General features: G+C 40.2%; 3 protein-coding genes across 4 annotated transcripts; 1 reads left to right on the forward strand and 2 right to left on the reverse strand.

Moving 5' to 3' along the window:
• Positions 1-55: 55 nt before the first annotated feature.
• LOC101168993 (protein slit-like) lies at positions 56-3,326 on the reverse strand. The gene is made up of 2 exons (XM_004080619.3): positions 2,429-3,326; positions 56-1,233 (listed from the first exon to the last, which is right to left on the reverse strand). The coding sequence occupies exons 1-2, from the start codon at positions 2,720-2,722 to the stop codon at positions 469-471; spliced, it is 1,059 nt and encodes a 352-aa protein (XP_004080667.2). The 5' UTR covers positions 2,723-3,326; the 3' UTR covers positions 56-468.
• Positions 3,327-3,456: 130 nt separating this feature from the next.
• On the reverse strand, positions 3,457-11,831 carry LOC101162877 (protein LSM12 homolog A). 2 transcript variants are annotated; one of them, XM_004080598.3, is made up of 6 exons: positions 11,685-11,831; positions 10,736-10,887; positions 8,457-8,590; positions 6,153-6,262; positions 5,756-5,882; positions 3,457-4,072 (listed from the first exon to the last, which is right to left on the reverse strand). In XM_004080598.3, exons 1-6 carry the CDS (start codon positions 11,708-11,710, stop codon positions 3,980-3,982), a joined length of 642 nt encoding a protein of 213 aa, XP_004080646.1. In that variant the 5' UTR covers positions 11,711-11,831; the 3' UTR covers positions 3,457-3,979. The 2 variants fall into 2 exon arrangements, with proteins under 2 accessions (XP_004080646.1, XP_020567568.1); XM_020711909.2 differs by lacking the exon at positions 11,685-11,831 and having other exon boundaries at positions 10,736-10,960.
• g6pc3 (glucose-6-phosphatase catalytic subunit 3) lies at positions 11,059-14,704 on the forward strand. The gene is made up of 6 exons (XM_004080597.4): positions 11,059-11,470; positions 12,865-12,974; positions 13,049-13,139; positions 13,237-13,355; positions 13,561-13,702; positions 13,794-14,704. Exons 1-6 carry the CDS (start codon positions 11,253-11,255, stop codon positions 14,134-14,136), a joined length of 1,023 nt encoding a protein of 340 aa, XP_004080645.1. The 5' UTR covers positions 11,059-11,252; the 3' UTR covers positions 14,137-14,704.
• Positions 14,705-15,256: the final 552 nt, after the last annotated feature.

The raw sequence follows: 15,256 nt of genomic DNA on the forward strand, positions 1-15,256 counted from the left end.
CACTGGTGTCCATGGATTTCATGAAATCTTTCCACCTTTATCCACTTTTGTCATGGTAGGGAGAACACGTCAATGCAAGGGTGGGGTCATCTAAGATAGAACAAGGGTTAAAGGTAATCAATAAATATCTAAAAATACAAAAGGTAGCCAAGTTTGACACAGTGAGGTCTTTTGGGTATATCAATAGTGATATTAAACGAATTTTTGGAAATTAGCCGTTTTAAAAAAAAATTAATTCTGCTTCTGGCAATAAAAAAAATCTTGTTTTAGGCCTGAGAACGGATATTAATACTCTTATAGTTAATATAGTGTCAAATGTTACCTACTATCTAGTGTCTAAGTGAATGAATACATATTATCCCTTGTGTAGGGAGAACACGTCAATGTAAGGGTGGGGTCATCTAAGATAGCACAAGGGTTATAGCTCTAGTATGTGTCTTCAGTCGACCTTCCTGACCTGACAGATCCTCATTTTTCCGCTGACTCAGCATCGCTCGCGGCCTGCTTGTTCTTCCGGTTGCGCTCAGCTTTGATGAGAGCGCCGATCACTGCAATCATCACCGTGATGGTGATTACCAGCACAGTGGCCGTCTCAGCCATGCACAGCTGGCTGTCCATGGAGGCTAGGAGGCTCCCGGCCTGCTGCGGAGGGGCGTGGCAAACGATGTCCTTGTAATCCTCCACGTGCAGGTGGCGCACATGCTGGATCTTGCCGAAGACGCGCTGCAGGTCGCAGTCGCAGATCCACGGGTTGCGGGACATTTGGATGTGGGTGCTGGTGGTCTGCAATTTTAGGAAGGTCTTAAACTTGATGTGCTCCAGCTGGTTTCCATGGAGACCCAGCAGCGTGAGGCTGCGCAGGGGAGCTAGAGCTTCGGCCTCGATGGTGGAGATGTTGTTGTGACCCAGCAAAAGGACCTCCAGGGCCTGCTGCCTGCTCAGAAGACCGTTCATAAGCACGTTTAGACGGTTTCCCTGCAGATTGAGGAGGCGCAGGCGACTCAGACTTTTGAAAGCTCTAACATCCATGTACTGGATGCGGTTGTGACTGAGGTCTAGTTTCCTCAGATTATCAGAGTCCTCCAGTGAAGCTGAGTCCAGGTGCTTTAGGAGGTTGTGGTCTAACCGGAGCTCCTGGAGGGAGGATAGACTCTGAGTGAAGTCTGGAGGTAGGGAGCGCAGCCGGTTGAAACTCAAATCCAATCTCTCCAAAAACTGGAGGGATAAGAGAGCCTAAAAAGCCAGAAATGACACATTATTCCCAGAAAATCTGAATATTTTATTCTACACTACACTAGGCACACCTGTCCAACTGCTCATTAAAGCAAATTTCTCTTAAGCCAATCACATGGCAGCATCTCAGTGCATTTAGACATAGAGACATGGTCAAGACAATCTGCTGCAGTTCAAACTGAGCACCAAAAGAAAGATGACTGAAGGGACTTTGAATGTAACATGGCTGTTGGTGCAAGACGGGCTGGTCTGAGTATTCCAGAAACAGCTGACCTAGTGGGATTTTCACCCACAACCATCTCTAGGGTTTATGGAGAATGGTCGGAAAAAGAGAAATTATCCTGTGAACGGCAGTTTTGTGGGCAGAAATGCTTGTTGTTGATGCCAGAGGTCAGAGGAGAATGGCCAGACTGGATCCAGCTGATAGAAAGACAACAGGAACTCAAATAACCATGGGTTACAACCGTTCAACCTTGAGGCAGATGGGCTACAGCAGCACGAGACCATACTTGGTGCCACTCCTGTCAGCTAAGAACAGGTAACTGAGGCTACAGTTCACACAGGCTCACCAAAACTGCACAATGAAAGACTGCGAAAAACCTTTTCTGGTCTTATGAGTCTCCATTTCGCCTGCAACATTCAGATGATAGGGTCAGAATTTGGCATCAACAACATGAAAGCATGGATCCATCCTGCCTTTTGTCAACAGTTCAGGCCGGTGGTGGTGAAATGGTATGGGGAAATTTTCTTGGCACTTTTTTTGCCTGTACCATTTGGGCATGGATGGCTACAACACCACAGCCTACCTGAATATTGTTTCTGACCATCCCTTTATGACCAGAATGTCTTCTGATGGCTACTTCCAGCAGGATGTGCTGGAATCATCTCAGATGGGTTTCTTGAACATGACAATGACTTTACTGTACCCAAATGGCCTCATGGATGTGCATCCGACAAATCTGCAGCAACTGTGTGATGCTATTATGTCAATATGGACCAAACTCGGAGAAATAAGGCAGTTCTAAAGGCAAAAGGGGTCCAAGCTGGTACTAACACCTGTACCTAATAGTGGACAGCATGTGTATGTTTTTCTTCATAAAAAGGTGCCTGAATTTAAAAGCATACTTAACCCCCAACTGTTTTGGAGGATCTCAACATAATGCTCCACAAACACCTAAACCAGATGAATCCATACCTGTGGATGTAGAGTATGGATGCTGTTGTTGGACAGTAAAAGAATCCGGAGGGCCCATAACCCCATGAACGATCGGGTGTGCACATCTTCAACCTTGTTCCCACTCAGATCCAGGAGCCAGGTTCCTTTGGGAACATCTGAAGGGACTTGGTCCAATCCTGAAGATCTACAGTCAACCAAGTCAGAAGATCTGTAGCACAGACAGGAGCCGGGGCACGGCCTAAAGCTCGCCGTGGCGTTCAGAAGAGGCAGCAGAGACATCAAGGAAAGCATCCTGCAGCAGCTGGTAGACATCTTCCTCTCTGCATCTGCTCGACTCAGAGCCGTGCATCTGAAAACGTTGCATGAAAACGTGCTGCAGCAGACCCCCACAGCGAGCACACGTGGAATATTCCTGATTAGAGAGGGCTTATGGGTTTAAAGCGATGATCACATAACCATATTTGGGAAGCAATCCTAGTCTGTTCTGGATGCCTTCCCAAAACAGGGATTTTCATCCACTTCGGTACATGGATATGTTAAGCAGGTTTGCATGATAGCAGTCACTTCATCCTGCTGCTGCATTCCCTTACATAACATTGACCGGATTGGCTCAACTGCTGGGGGTATGAACGTGTACCATCAGTAAATCTGAGCATCTTCAGCAACTTGCAGACATATGCTTCATGCAGAACGTATTATGCAACATGCAGGAGAATCAGTGGAAACCAAACTTCCTAATCACATTTTTAAAGATTAAAAGCTATTTTTAAATATTTTGTGGTTCAGAGGATAAAGCAAATGTCAGAGAAACAGAAATGAGAGGATTATGACAGAAGAGCCATGGTCACTTCCACGAATTGACATGGCTGTCAAACCGTAACCAGAAATAACCTCATATGAACAAAAGATGGGACAAACCATCTGTAGACAAAATGAATTAAGAGCTGAAGAATCCACCGGTTTGCACTCAATATGACCCCAAAGTCTGACAGCCCCTTTCGCTGAAAGACGTCTCCAGTCACAAAGTGGTTCCAAATTACAGTCAGAATTTTTGTTACTTTTATTTTAGAAAATGTCCTTTAAAGTGTGGCGTTTCAAGTCACATTTTTTGTTTAAAATACAGAAAATACAGACAGTAGAACATGGATACAGAAGAAAAAAAAAATTCCAAGACAGAAAATAAAGCTAACAAGCCTTTCTGACTGCTCTAGTTTTCTCTCTTTATAATGGAACTGAAGGCAAAGGAAGGAGGGCAGAAAAATGCTTCAGGAACAGAAGGGGAGGAGTTAAAAGGAAATTGGGGCGGGGACAAAATGGTAAAAGTTAGTTGAAGGAAACTATGGTTGCTTTATGGTTCATGTTTTAAATTATTCTTTATAAAGTCTAATTTAAGATTTAATCTCTTTTTTTCTTTTCTTTTTTTATTTCATGGTATTTTGATCTTCAGGATCCAGGGCCCTCAGCGCTCCTCCTTGTGGTCTCAGACTGAGGACAAGGAATGCTGACTTTGTCTGGCAGTGGGAACAGAACCGCCCGCGTCGCCTTCTCTGGCCGACCCACGCTGCCAACTCAAGATGATAAAGTGGAGTCCTTCTGTGTTTGCTGTGCTTGTGAACGTTGCATGGACTTCTGACTTTCCAGGTCTCTAAAATGTTTCTCAACCTGTTGGAGCACAGCAGGAAGAACATTAGTGGTTCTATTTTTAAATAATTACAGAAAAATCATGTCTTTAAGGAAAAGAGAATTGCATGTCCAAGAACACACATGTAGCTCATGGTGTTCACACTGGACTGTTACTACAGATACACTTTGTGCAAAATGTCAAAGTGGTGAAAATCTCGTTAATCTTGCTCTAGGCTTTTTCTTTTCCATCTCTATTCAGAGATCTGAAAGACTTTTGGGTCATAGACATCCAGCCAGACACAAAGCACATTTTTTAGTTTTCTCCTCCATGATCAATTTTCAAACAGTTGGTACTTCCATGAATAAAAGACCTGCGCCATCCATACATTACTTCCAAATTAGAGTTTGACTGGTTTAACCTTCAACGCACAATGGCCACACGTTTTGTACGTAGAGCCCAAAAACTGTCGTAGAAACTTGCATAGCAGCGTGTGAACGTCATGAAGCCCGAAGCGCACACTTGCATAGACTTAATTGGTAGTGGCCTCTTGAACCCGTATGGCTGAGGCTGGTGTGATTGTAGCTTCAGTCCCGCCTCCCCACAACTCATGGGTGAATTTCTAATCAACTTCTGCTGCACAACAGAAACTATGTCCTAAAAAATGAAAGTTAAAAAAAAAAAAAAAAAAAAAAAAAAAAAAAAAAAAAAAAAAAAAAAATCATAATTATAAGGCCACTGGGAACGCTTTAAAAATAGATCAAAAGATCATGGAATGGGTTTAGCATTTCCTAAGACAGTGCTTCCCATCAGTTGCATTTTATGGTTCAAATGCAGCGTTCCCAAGAATTTCATGACGACTTCTCTGAAATGATTTGGGTGGAGTGACAGGGGAAGCAAAATTCGCTGAAACAAAGTGCAGTCAGGACCGTCTCAGTTAATAAAACGCTAGCAGATGTTGGGATGAACTTTAATCTCTTCTTGGCAAAAGTGCAGTTTTTTTAAAGTCTGCTGAATGTTTTTTTTGTTTTTTTAATAGTGCTGTGTGGAGATGGGAGTGCATGGTAAACAGATTTATTGGGAAAATATTAAAGAAGAAATCCTAATCATGCAGTTCTAAAATTATAAGATACGGTTGACATCTGTCTGTATGGTACACCATACGTTTCAAAATTCCCCAAATACCCTAGAAAACATTTAGGACGCACTACTGTTGATATTTAGAGAAAAAAAATAATTTCAACAGTGGCAAAAAGATATTTATAGATTTTTTGATATCGTCTAAAAATTCATTAGAGCCATTTATTTGTGTACACAAAAAGATAGAAAAGTCAGATTTTGCTTTGCTGCTAAACTTTAAAATACAAATACAGAAATATTAGTGGAAATATTTGGACAAAAGTAAAACGCTTAGTCCTCACAAGACCTTTACTTTGACATTTGAATGGACTTATTTTTTTTTTTAAATCAAAAGAGTTTGAGTGAAAAAGTCCACGTTCCATCAGCTGGGCTTCTCTCAGAACTTTCCAGTCATCACATCTGAGGAAAACATGCCGGGATTTAACAACCCAAGTCCAAATACAGTCACCAAAAAGTTGCCATAGATTCACTTTGATCAAGAATGGCGCTGAACAAATCCACACAGCCTGAGTCAGACGGGCAAAATAAATGCATATCTTTTTTTAAAAACAATGTGTGGAAGAAAAAAACAGAAACACACTTACTATTTTGCGTACATGACTTAAAGCGCTTCCCTCTTTGCCTTTGCAGTTCTCGACCTGGTAAGGCGGTGAGATAATGACATCGTCCATCACAATAATGTTCTTCTCCTGCCATTTACAGTCTTTGATGCTGAAAAATAGAAAAAGAAAGATATTTCATGACGGTCTTCAGAGTATAACTCATTTATAATAATACAAGTCAAATATTGCAAAAAAACAAACAAAACAGTTGTCAATAGCATTATAATAAAACGAATTTTCATTAGGTCAAGATTTTCCGCATTGTACACTAATGGAAGCCTTTAAAATACATAAAAGTTGATCAATATATTTTATTTTTAACAGATGAGGTTTTATTTAGAGCCTGACTATTGGAAGATGAAAGGACACATGATCTTACGTTTTATGAATAGTCTGGAATAGCTGTTGGCCCTCCACAGAAACCCCAGCACTGATTGCATAGGCTTGGGACAGCTTGTCCTCCTTTTCTGTCCGTGCTCGATTGGCAAGCTGTGAAGAAATGAAGAGCACAAAAGCAGTTTTAGTGTCAAATGGAGAGACTGACAGCATTGTTCGGCAGGTTTTCAACCTTTGTTTACTGGTTCGTGACTAAAAGTGACTCATTGTCTTCGGAACACAAAGTAAACTCAGTCTGATCTCTTAAATATGCAGCATAAGAGCAAGAATCGTGAATGCTCCAACTCATTTAAACTAGAAAGGATCCGGCTTAACAGATGTGGGGCCACCCCGAGTTAAGCCAAAAAACAGTCAGCTAAACTGATGTGCCATGCATCTGAATTCCCACAAGCCACTTCCATGCAGCCACTGTGAAACGTCAACAATGAACTTGAAACAATAAGATTGGCATTTGATAAAGCACCACCGTTTCTGTACGAGTCACACAACCCAGCTACAGGAACTAAGTGCCAAGTTGTTCGACGCAAGAACCATTAATTGCAGAATCAGTTAACTAAATGAGTCTTTTGATGATTGAGAAGTTTTTGGGTGATTTAATAAATCCCCCTTTCTTAACATGGAGGATAGTACAGACATGCAACACGGGCTGAAATGAAAGACAACTTTTTTTACACGACTTCAAGATGCAGAAACAGAAAAAAAGTGATGCAAAACCCAGACTGTGTGAACAAAGGATATGAATCCCCACCATTAAGATTCTATAGCATTATGCTAGCAGCATTAAGAATTATATTAAAGCCCTCTGCACATGCGGTTGAATCGGATTCGTTCATGTTAAATCATTATTGATTTGAGGACAATATGTTTGTACTTAAAATAAGACTTTCAAAAATGTAAGCCTCTTAAGCAAAAACATTTTTTTAACCAACAAAATGCTATGAAACATTCATTGTTTATTTGGCCATCAGTTGTATCAGATGAACACTGATGAAAATCATGTTTTTTGAGTTTTTGACATGTACTTGTAGCATTTTCTTATGAAAGAGAACAAATGTAATTAAAAAAAAATTCCAATTGGATTTGACTATTTGTCCTTTTTATTTACTGTCAATAAACTGTTGCAAAGACGCTCTGTTTGAATTAATGGATCTTTGTGAGGTCACAACAGCCCAGGAGCGCATGCATTACACAAGCCCCCCGATTGGCCCTGGCCAGCTCCACAAGCTTAGGTGCCGGAGAAGAGAAGATGGAACATTGCTACAGTGCCTGAACGTATTTCCAAAGCTGGATTTTGTTGTTGGCCCACGAATTTAAACTTAAAGTTAAAATTCCTACATGTGTTCTCTGCATTTGTGTTCCCTCTCTGACTGAGTTTGAAGGCTTGCTGTCCCGCATTAATCAGAGAAGGTAAAAATAAAAAAATGAAAATCATGGGAACATTACATTATAGCCCGGATGAAAATAAGACAACTATCAAGTTCAAAAAGGCCAGAGCAGGGTGGAGGCGGGATGGTCCCCACCCCGCCTCCCAGGAGCTGGCATAGTGGTCGGGATCGCTCCAGCTCCATTGGCCCTGGGACAGACTGGTATTATTAGGCGATTTGGTTCAGACAGTTCTGGTGGGTACCAAATCATGGCACGATGCTGCCAAAGCCATCACGCCACAGCCGTCGCTCAAATCGCACCACGGGACCTCAAATCGCATCTGTACCATTGACTTAACATTAAAACTGGCCGCCTGTGCCGCACGAATCGCGTTCGGTGAGAATGCAGCTCAACCCTAACCCATAATCTAATCCTTAACCCTTCCTCCGGTCTGTGCAGCCAATAAAAAAGTCCAGCACATTTTTGGAAAATTACATTTGGATAGTTATTTCTGGCATTTTATTTTATCTGCTGTGCAAGTGAATCTACCAATTTTCTTCGATTCTGAGACAGTGTCGTTTGGGCCCCCCCTCCTTGTGTCAAGCTCTTCACTCATGCAAAGATGCAGCTTGTAGTAAGGGGGGCTGGAGGGTGGAGCTACTCAGCTCAGCACCAATAGCCACGCCCATATAGAGATTTGGGAAATGGAGGCTTCAGATAAACATGAAATATGGCTTTTTAGGACATTTAGGTTGTGGGGTTTTGGTTGAAAAACTTCATAAGCATAATTAAAACACCACTGAGAACGTTTTTATTTTTAAAAATTGTAATAGGGGGACTTTAATGGAAAAATTCACCAATATCTTACCCTTAAAAAAAAGTCTGACAACAGAGGTACTACAAAATAAACCAACTGGCTTACCTTGCTAACATTCAGTGATGCTAGTGGAGGAGGAGTCTCAGTGCGGTCATTAATTATGTCCACTTCAGAAACGTAGGCTAAGTTGATCAGGATGACGTCGTGCAGGTTTGGCTTGCCACTGGAGGAAGCACATTCTTTGAAGGAGCAAGTTAAGATGGACAACTTCATGATAATATCTCCAAGAACAAAATGAGAAATGAATCATGTTCCCATTTAAAACAGGAATGCTGACATTGAAACATAAGAGATGATACTTATAACCAATAAATTAAGAGAAAATATTTTGTACGTTCCAACGAAACAGTTTTCACTTAAAGCTAATTTAAAAAATGCAAACTGAAAGTTAAAAAAAGCCACTTTAAATAATCTCCGATAAGGTTAGTTTCCAAAAGGTTTAATGCATAAAAGGTTCATGAAGGTTATGTACAAAACCAGATGGTATCACAAAGAAAAAAACAATTTGTTTGGGAATGCTGACAGTCCCCAGCATCAGCACATAAAACCCTCCTTCTTTTCACTTTCAGTTAACAGAGAAGTCTGTTGAACTTGTCCAATAGAAAAAAATTATTCAAATTATCCGCTCATTTCACCAATGCCGTTTTAGCAAAAATAAATAAACCTGTAGTGTTCTAGACTAAAGCTTCTGCTGACCAGCACTAGTTCATTAGAAATTTGCCCTCGAGTTGTGGGCAGAACTGTTTGTGCGGAGTAAGCCTGCCCCATTTACCATCATCCTTCCGTTTATGTTCTCTCCTGCTAGCTTACAGCCCCTTACAACCCCTACATAACATTACTGGTTCAATAAAAATGGAAAGCCATACAGTTCTGAGCCAGATGCCAGCTCAGAGGAGTAAGATGAGATGTGGATGAATCAGAATGGAACGGATCAGGAAGCTTGTGGGTGGCCGTTGTAAGTTCTGCGTCACACCTACAAGCTTTTTCCAACTGCCTTTTTTCTGTCTGCTCCTGATTCACAATGATATGAATAATGAAATGCTCAGAAATCCAGTTTCAATACTACATTTCCTCCATCATCAGAAAAATTCCACAACATCTTAATAAAACAACATGATTTTTGTTTGGGTTGGTCTTTAACAAAGCTGGGTAATCTATGCAGTTTTGCGTAAAAGCCACAAATGTGCCAATATTTAAAATAATGTAACTAGTAGTAGTAGTAGTAGCAGCAGCAGCATCTTTAACATTTGAGCCTGGCAAAACAATTTGTCCTTTCTTCGCCTCATTTCCATTTCCTTTACAGCATTTGAACATATTGTACAAGACGTTTTTCTCCAGTAAAACCAGAGATTGAGCTTACTACAAAATAAAAGCCCAAAATCTACAATTTGTGTTGCACCTACCGAAGCAATATGAAATATTTTAAGTCTGAACGGCATTTAAAGACAGTTTAGTTCAGAGACAGATTTTATGAATCACTCTCAGTGTGACACGGATGACTGAATGAATGGGTGTAGCTGTAGGCAAGTTCAGCGAACAGCTAAGCCTAAGGTTGACTGTAATCATTAGCCATGATGCTGCCCACCTGAACCCCAAATGACATTGTCGCCGAAATGTGGCATTTACTCAGAGAAAATCATTAAAGTCGCTAAATCGAAGGGTGACGAGACAGACACCATTATATTGAACGTAGAAAACGTAAATGAGATTTTAAAACAGCGGCGGCAGTGTGTTGGTTTCGACTTTACCTAGCATGTGTTAGCCAAGCTAACATCGAAATTATTAGTGGCCAGCCACTAGTGTGGCTATTAGTCGTTCAAAACAACTTGACAAAATAACCAATGGCGTATTAGACTAACGGCGTTGGACACGGCGAAAGGCGTGTAAGAACACCACAACCGGAGCGGGATGTGGCGAATGTCACGTTAGCCTAGCCCGCTAACTTAACTAGCACCGCTCCGGCCGTTGAGAGCACACACAGCCATGATGCCTTACGAGGGTTCGCTGCCAGATAGTGATCCATGTCCAAGCCTGGCACCACAATTAGAGGATTCAAAACACTCACACGACCGCCCGATTCGCTGAAACGTTTCAGCACACGTGCGTGTCTCAAAAATCGTCTTCCAGTGATACGAAACAGTTGAAGAGCCATATTGACAATTATAAATAAATTAAAACGAACACCGATGTGTAGCTGAGCTCCCACCAATTACGCCTGCGCGGAGCACTATTTGACATATTTTTTTCGGTTACCCTAGAGGCCCCTTGCAGCCAAGCAGGCCAGCAAGGCTACTACTAGCAACACGAAAAAAGGGAAAGGATACTCAAAGTTAACATCTTGGACTGGTAATCAAATGCGACAACTTCTCCTTGCAGACGTTGGCCTAGGCAGGTGAGGCAAGAGACATGGCTCCCGACGCTAAAATACTCCCCCGGTCCAGGAGCCGCCATCTTCTCCGCCAGGAAACCGGAGCGCCTGCCGTACGTAAAGCAGCGTGATGTCGTGGTGAGATGAAATCTGGGCGTGTCTTTGTACGACATGTACCGGTCTTTCATGTCAAAGGAACAATTTTAAATAATTATTTTAGATTTAAAAGAAGAAGAAAAACGTACAAGAAAATTATTTTGGACTCTTAATTTAATTATTTTAGACGTTAATTTAAAAATCCAGTGGAAATTTACGCCTTGACCAACTGACCCCCCCTCCCATTTCCTGTCTTTCTGAGCGCCCCCTAGCTACAGAAAACATGCGCGCTACGGGGTTTTTGGCTGCACATTTCTAAGCAACATAAGACGGCTGCATCTTCACTCACCATACATATACAAATAAATAGTTTGTAAATGGAGACAGTATACACCCACGGAATTTGGGTGGCTGAAATCCTTCAGGAACGAACGAGTCATCTAGAAAAGTTTTGGCTTACGGTCACTCTTCTTGGAGATCCTAAAGCAGCCTTTCTACTCGTCTTTCCTTGTACTTATTTCATCAGCAAACGAACTGGACTGGCGATTGTCTGGGTGGCTGCTATATCGGAGTGGTTAAACCTAGTGTTTAAATGGTAAGGTCGTTTGAGTTTGAGCTGTTTCATTAAACTTGGCACGTTAACATTTATCCGAGGTACTTCTACTAAATAACATGCAATTTAATTCATTTTTAGCGATGCTTGTAGGTCTATATACCAATTCGTTACTCGTGTCTGCATTAATTCATTTTAAAATGTAGTTTTTTTCATTAGTAAACACGTTAGCTTCCGGTCAGCACTGCAGTCCTACCCTGTAATTAATCCGGGGTGAAACATGTCGGCGGAACTCAATCTCTTGGGAATGGGTAAAAGTTCTATTTTTTAGAGAAGTTTTGCCTCCACACTGGTCCTCATTTATCCCATCCGTGGACGTTTTACCCCTTTTTCTTTGTCTGGCGCACCTGATTCTAATAACTGTGAAATTGAAATTAAAATTTGTATCTGTAGGCTACAGCTGGTTAGCTGATTCAAATGTGTTACATGAGGGAACATGTAGTACACAAAGCAGCGGTGCTGTTTTCGTGAGCAGAAAATAACCAATTAACAAATAAACAGGTTTGGAATTATAGTGTTCTAAAAACGCTTCTTTAATATGAGATTAAGTTCAATTTCTACCTAACTTTTTGTTTAATAAAATTATTAAAACAAGAAAATATCAAACGTTTAAGATAACATACATAGAGAAAATGAACTGCTTATATACAAAGATATATATTGATATTTAAAAAAAGGCAGGAAACGTAACTTATTAAGCAATTGAACCCTTAAATTGTGTTTAAAATAGTTCCATAAAAAATTAGTCCATTTTGACCCAGACACAATATAAGGGTTAAATATGTTGCTAATGAAAAAATGAGTTTTCACTAGACACCAAACGTAAGGTTACAATTTGGTTGGAAATATCTTACTGGCAAAAAAAAAAGTGTACTACTGTATAGTTTGTCTATTCTAAAAGTGAAGCAGTATACTTGAAGTTTACTTTTTCAATACTGTACACTTAAATTTTTCTAATTTAGTACTCAGAATACTTCCTACACTACAGGTAGAGTAATATTTTTGCTATACTCACATACTTAACAAATTAAGCTTTAAGTGTACAATTTTTTTCCAAGGGACAATCCAAAATAGTTAAATAGGAAATATACGATCCCCAAAAAGTAATATTGTGTTAAAGCCCCCTCCCAATTATCACTTAATAGATAAAAAAGCACTTTTCTGTTATCTTGTAAAATGTTTCTCTCTTTTGGGCCTATTATTTAGTTTAGTCACATGTTTTATCATTCAGATGTTCCTTATCAAAGCAAACAGCAATTGTGAGGGCAGTCATCCCCCCCCATATTAATATAAGCATGAGATTCCCGAAATAAATATATAATATACTGCTATAAAGTAATTATCTACACTAAAGTGTTTTTGCATTTTTCCCTCAGGATGCTGTTTGGAGAAAGGCCTTTTTGGTGGATTGGTGAATCCCGTCTATATGATAAAACCAACCAACCCAAAGTTCATCAGTTTCCCTCCACTTGTGAAACCGGACCAGGTGAGAAGTTGTGAAAGAAAAATGCGGCACACGTAAGACGTTGCAGGTCTCCTAAACTGGTGTCTGTCTCTCAGGGAGTCCATCTGGACATGCAATGGTGACAGCAGCAGTTTGGTGGGTTGTTGTGTCGTCACTGGGGTCATTCATTTACTCCCGTACTCACAGGTGGGTCAGTCAGTAGAATAAGCATTGAATTCATGGAAATTTCTTTTTTTTTTTTTAAACAAGTCTTTGTTTTTTTTCGTTTTTAATCTGCTTCCAGCTGGGTGATATCAGGACTTCCCTACGTGCTTTATGTCACACTTCTGGCTGCAGTTGGAATCTCCAGGATTTTCATCCTCGCCCATTTCCCTCATCAAGTCATCGCTGGCTGGCTAACAGGTCTGACTGTTGTATTATGAAAGCCAAAAAATGCATCTGCTTTAATGCAGCACTTCTTACATTATTTTTCACTTTTTGTTTTTACCTAAAGATACCAATAACAGTTTAAATAACAACTATAAAGGCAGAATAAAACTTGATACTAATATGAATATATAAAACTAAGTGTTTTATAATCCATTTTCTAACATCTGATTCTTCTCAGGGCTCCTTCTGGTTGTCACTCTGAAAAGCACAGTTCCAGAAGGTCGCCCCCTGCTGTTCTTTCTTAGCTTCAGCACTGGTCTGATGCTCAGCGCTCTGATACTCAACGTTGCATTGCAGCAGCTGGGAGTTGACATCTATTGGTGAGTTTTTATTCCTATACTTGCCTGCATTAGGAGGTGTCTTCACATTCATATTTAACTAATTTGTTGCTTTGGGTTCTGATTTGTACAGGTCAATTTCTTTGGCGAAGAAATGGTGCAGCCGTGCGGAGTGGATCCGTTTGGACACAGCCCCGTTTTCCTCTCTGACCCGTGACTGTGGGGCGCTTGTAGGTTTGGGGCTGGCTCAATACTGGAAGCCAGGGGGATGGTCTCTGCCGTGGGCACCAAGGGCGCTATCTTTGGCCGTTTCGTCAATGGGACTCTACCATGTGAATCGGCTGCCGCTCCCCGTTAAACCACAGGGCTTGTTCTATAGTCTGTTCTTCGTCAAATTTGTTCTTGTCCCTCAGATCGTCATGGTGTTTGTGCCGGGGCTGGTGCACCTTTTGACACACAAAAAGAAGAAAGACTAGATGTGCTCCTCCTAATGTAACTCATCTCCAAGGACCACAAACTTTTCATTTGTTCCAAAAACTTACAATATTTTATCTCTATTTTGTGCAAGGGGAAGTAACACTTTTAATTAGTTTACATGTTCATGCTTTGCAAATCATCTGACAAAGTTGCTTTTATTTTTATTTAAAGAGTACTTAAGCCTTAAGTGTAAATATTGAACAGAATTTGTTGGGATAGTTTTTTTAAGAATAATTTAAATGATTTTTAAATTATTTCTTCACCAAAAACAAAAAAAACCAATTGAATAGGGTTGTTTTATACATTTAACTGAGTCACCTTCAAACTTGACAAAAACATTTTTTTTGTAAAATAAAAAAGCAATTGGTTGTCTTTTAGTTGATAATTATTTGCAGATATGAATGTCTTTTGCATTATACATGTGAATGTAATGCAGAAATTAGTAAAAAAAACAAACAAATGATATGCTGTAGTTGATAATATTTATAAATAGCTTCTTTATACCAACACATGGGTTTGACTGTACATATTCCAACCAGTTATGAGATAAAAACACATTTTTCTTTATTTTTTTTATTGTTTTTAATGAAACTTTTTATCACAGCGATCTGAAAGCTCACATTTACAGACAAGAGAACTCTGCTCAGCAAGCAAATACATTAAAATAAAACGAAAGGAAACCATTTCCTCTGGTGAGATTGAGGGGAAAATGATAAGGACGGTTCCGGAAACAGCAGTAAAGTCTCCTTATCCTGACCCCCTACGTTGCATCACACACACCAGAGACACACCTCTGTACATGTTTCTGCTTCAGCTCATGGAAAGAACAGAGCATGCATTAAACTATTTACAGTGACCTAATATACAACTGCTCAGAAGCACACACTCTCAGATAGCATCTGCTTAGAAAGTCCTGTTTAAATTAAATACTTTACAGTCTAAACCTTCATTTCTGTAAAGATAAATAGGGCATCTCCGGTTGCAGGTGAAGACAAGCGGGAGACAATCAGGAGAAACTGTCTTTTTTATATAATTTCTTCATCATATATCCCAATAAAATGTTTCACACACACTCCATAATGTTTCCAACATATACAAACAACTTGAATATGTTTATTA

The sequence above is a fragment of the Oryzias latipes genome, chromosome 19, assembly GCF_002234675.1.
Source record: "Oryzias latipes chromosome 19, ASM223467v1".
Taxonomy (NCBI): domain Eukaryota; kingdom Metazoa; phylum Chordata; class Actinopteri; order Beloniformes; family Adrianichthyidae; genus Oryzias; species Oryzias latipes.

Coding starts and splice junctions, on each gene's coding strand:
- LOC101162877 (XM_020711909.2), bottom strand. CDS start 10,952: ATGTCGTACAAAGACACGCCCAGATTTCATCTCACCACGACATCACGC. Junction 6,263..8,456: donor CATCACTGAATGTTAGCAAG/GTAAGCCAGTTG, acceptor ATTTCTTCACAG/CTTGCCAATCGAGCACGGAC. Junction 5,883..6,152: donor TTCCAGACTATTCATAAAAC/GTAAGATCATGT, acceptor TCTATTTTTCAG/CATCAAAGACTGTAAATGGC.
- LOC101168993 (XM_004080619.3), bottom strand. CDS start 2,722: ATGTCTACCAGCTGCTGCAGGATGCTTTCCTTGATGTCTCTGCTGCCT. Junction 1,234..2,428: donor TCCATACTCTACATCCACAG/GTATGGATTCAT, acceptor CTGGCTTTTTAG/GCTCTCTTATCCCTCCAGTT.
- g6pc3 (XM_004080597.4), top strand. CDS start 11,253: ATGGAGACAGTATACACCCACGGAATTTGGGTGGCTGAAATCCTTCAG. Junction 11,471..12,864: donor TTAAACCTAGTGTTTAAATG/GTAAGGTCGTTT, acceptor TTTTTCCCTCAG/GATGCTGTTTGGAGAAAGGC. Junction 13,703..13,793: donor CTGGGAGTTGACATCTATTG/GTGAGTTTTTAT, acceptor TGATTTGTACAG/GTCAATTTCTTTGGCGAAGA.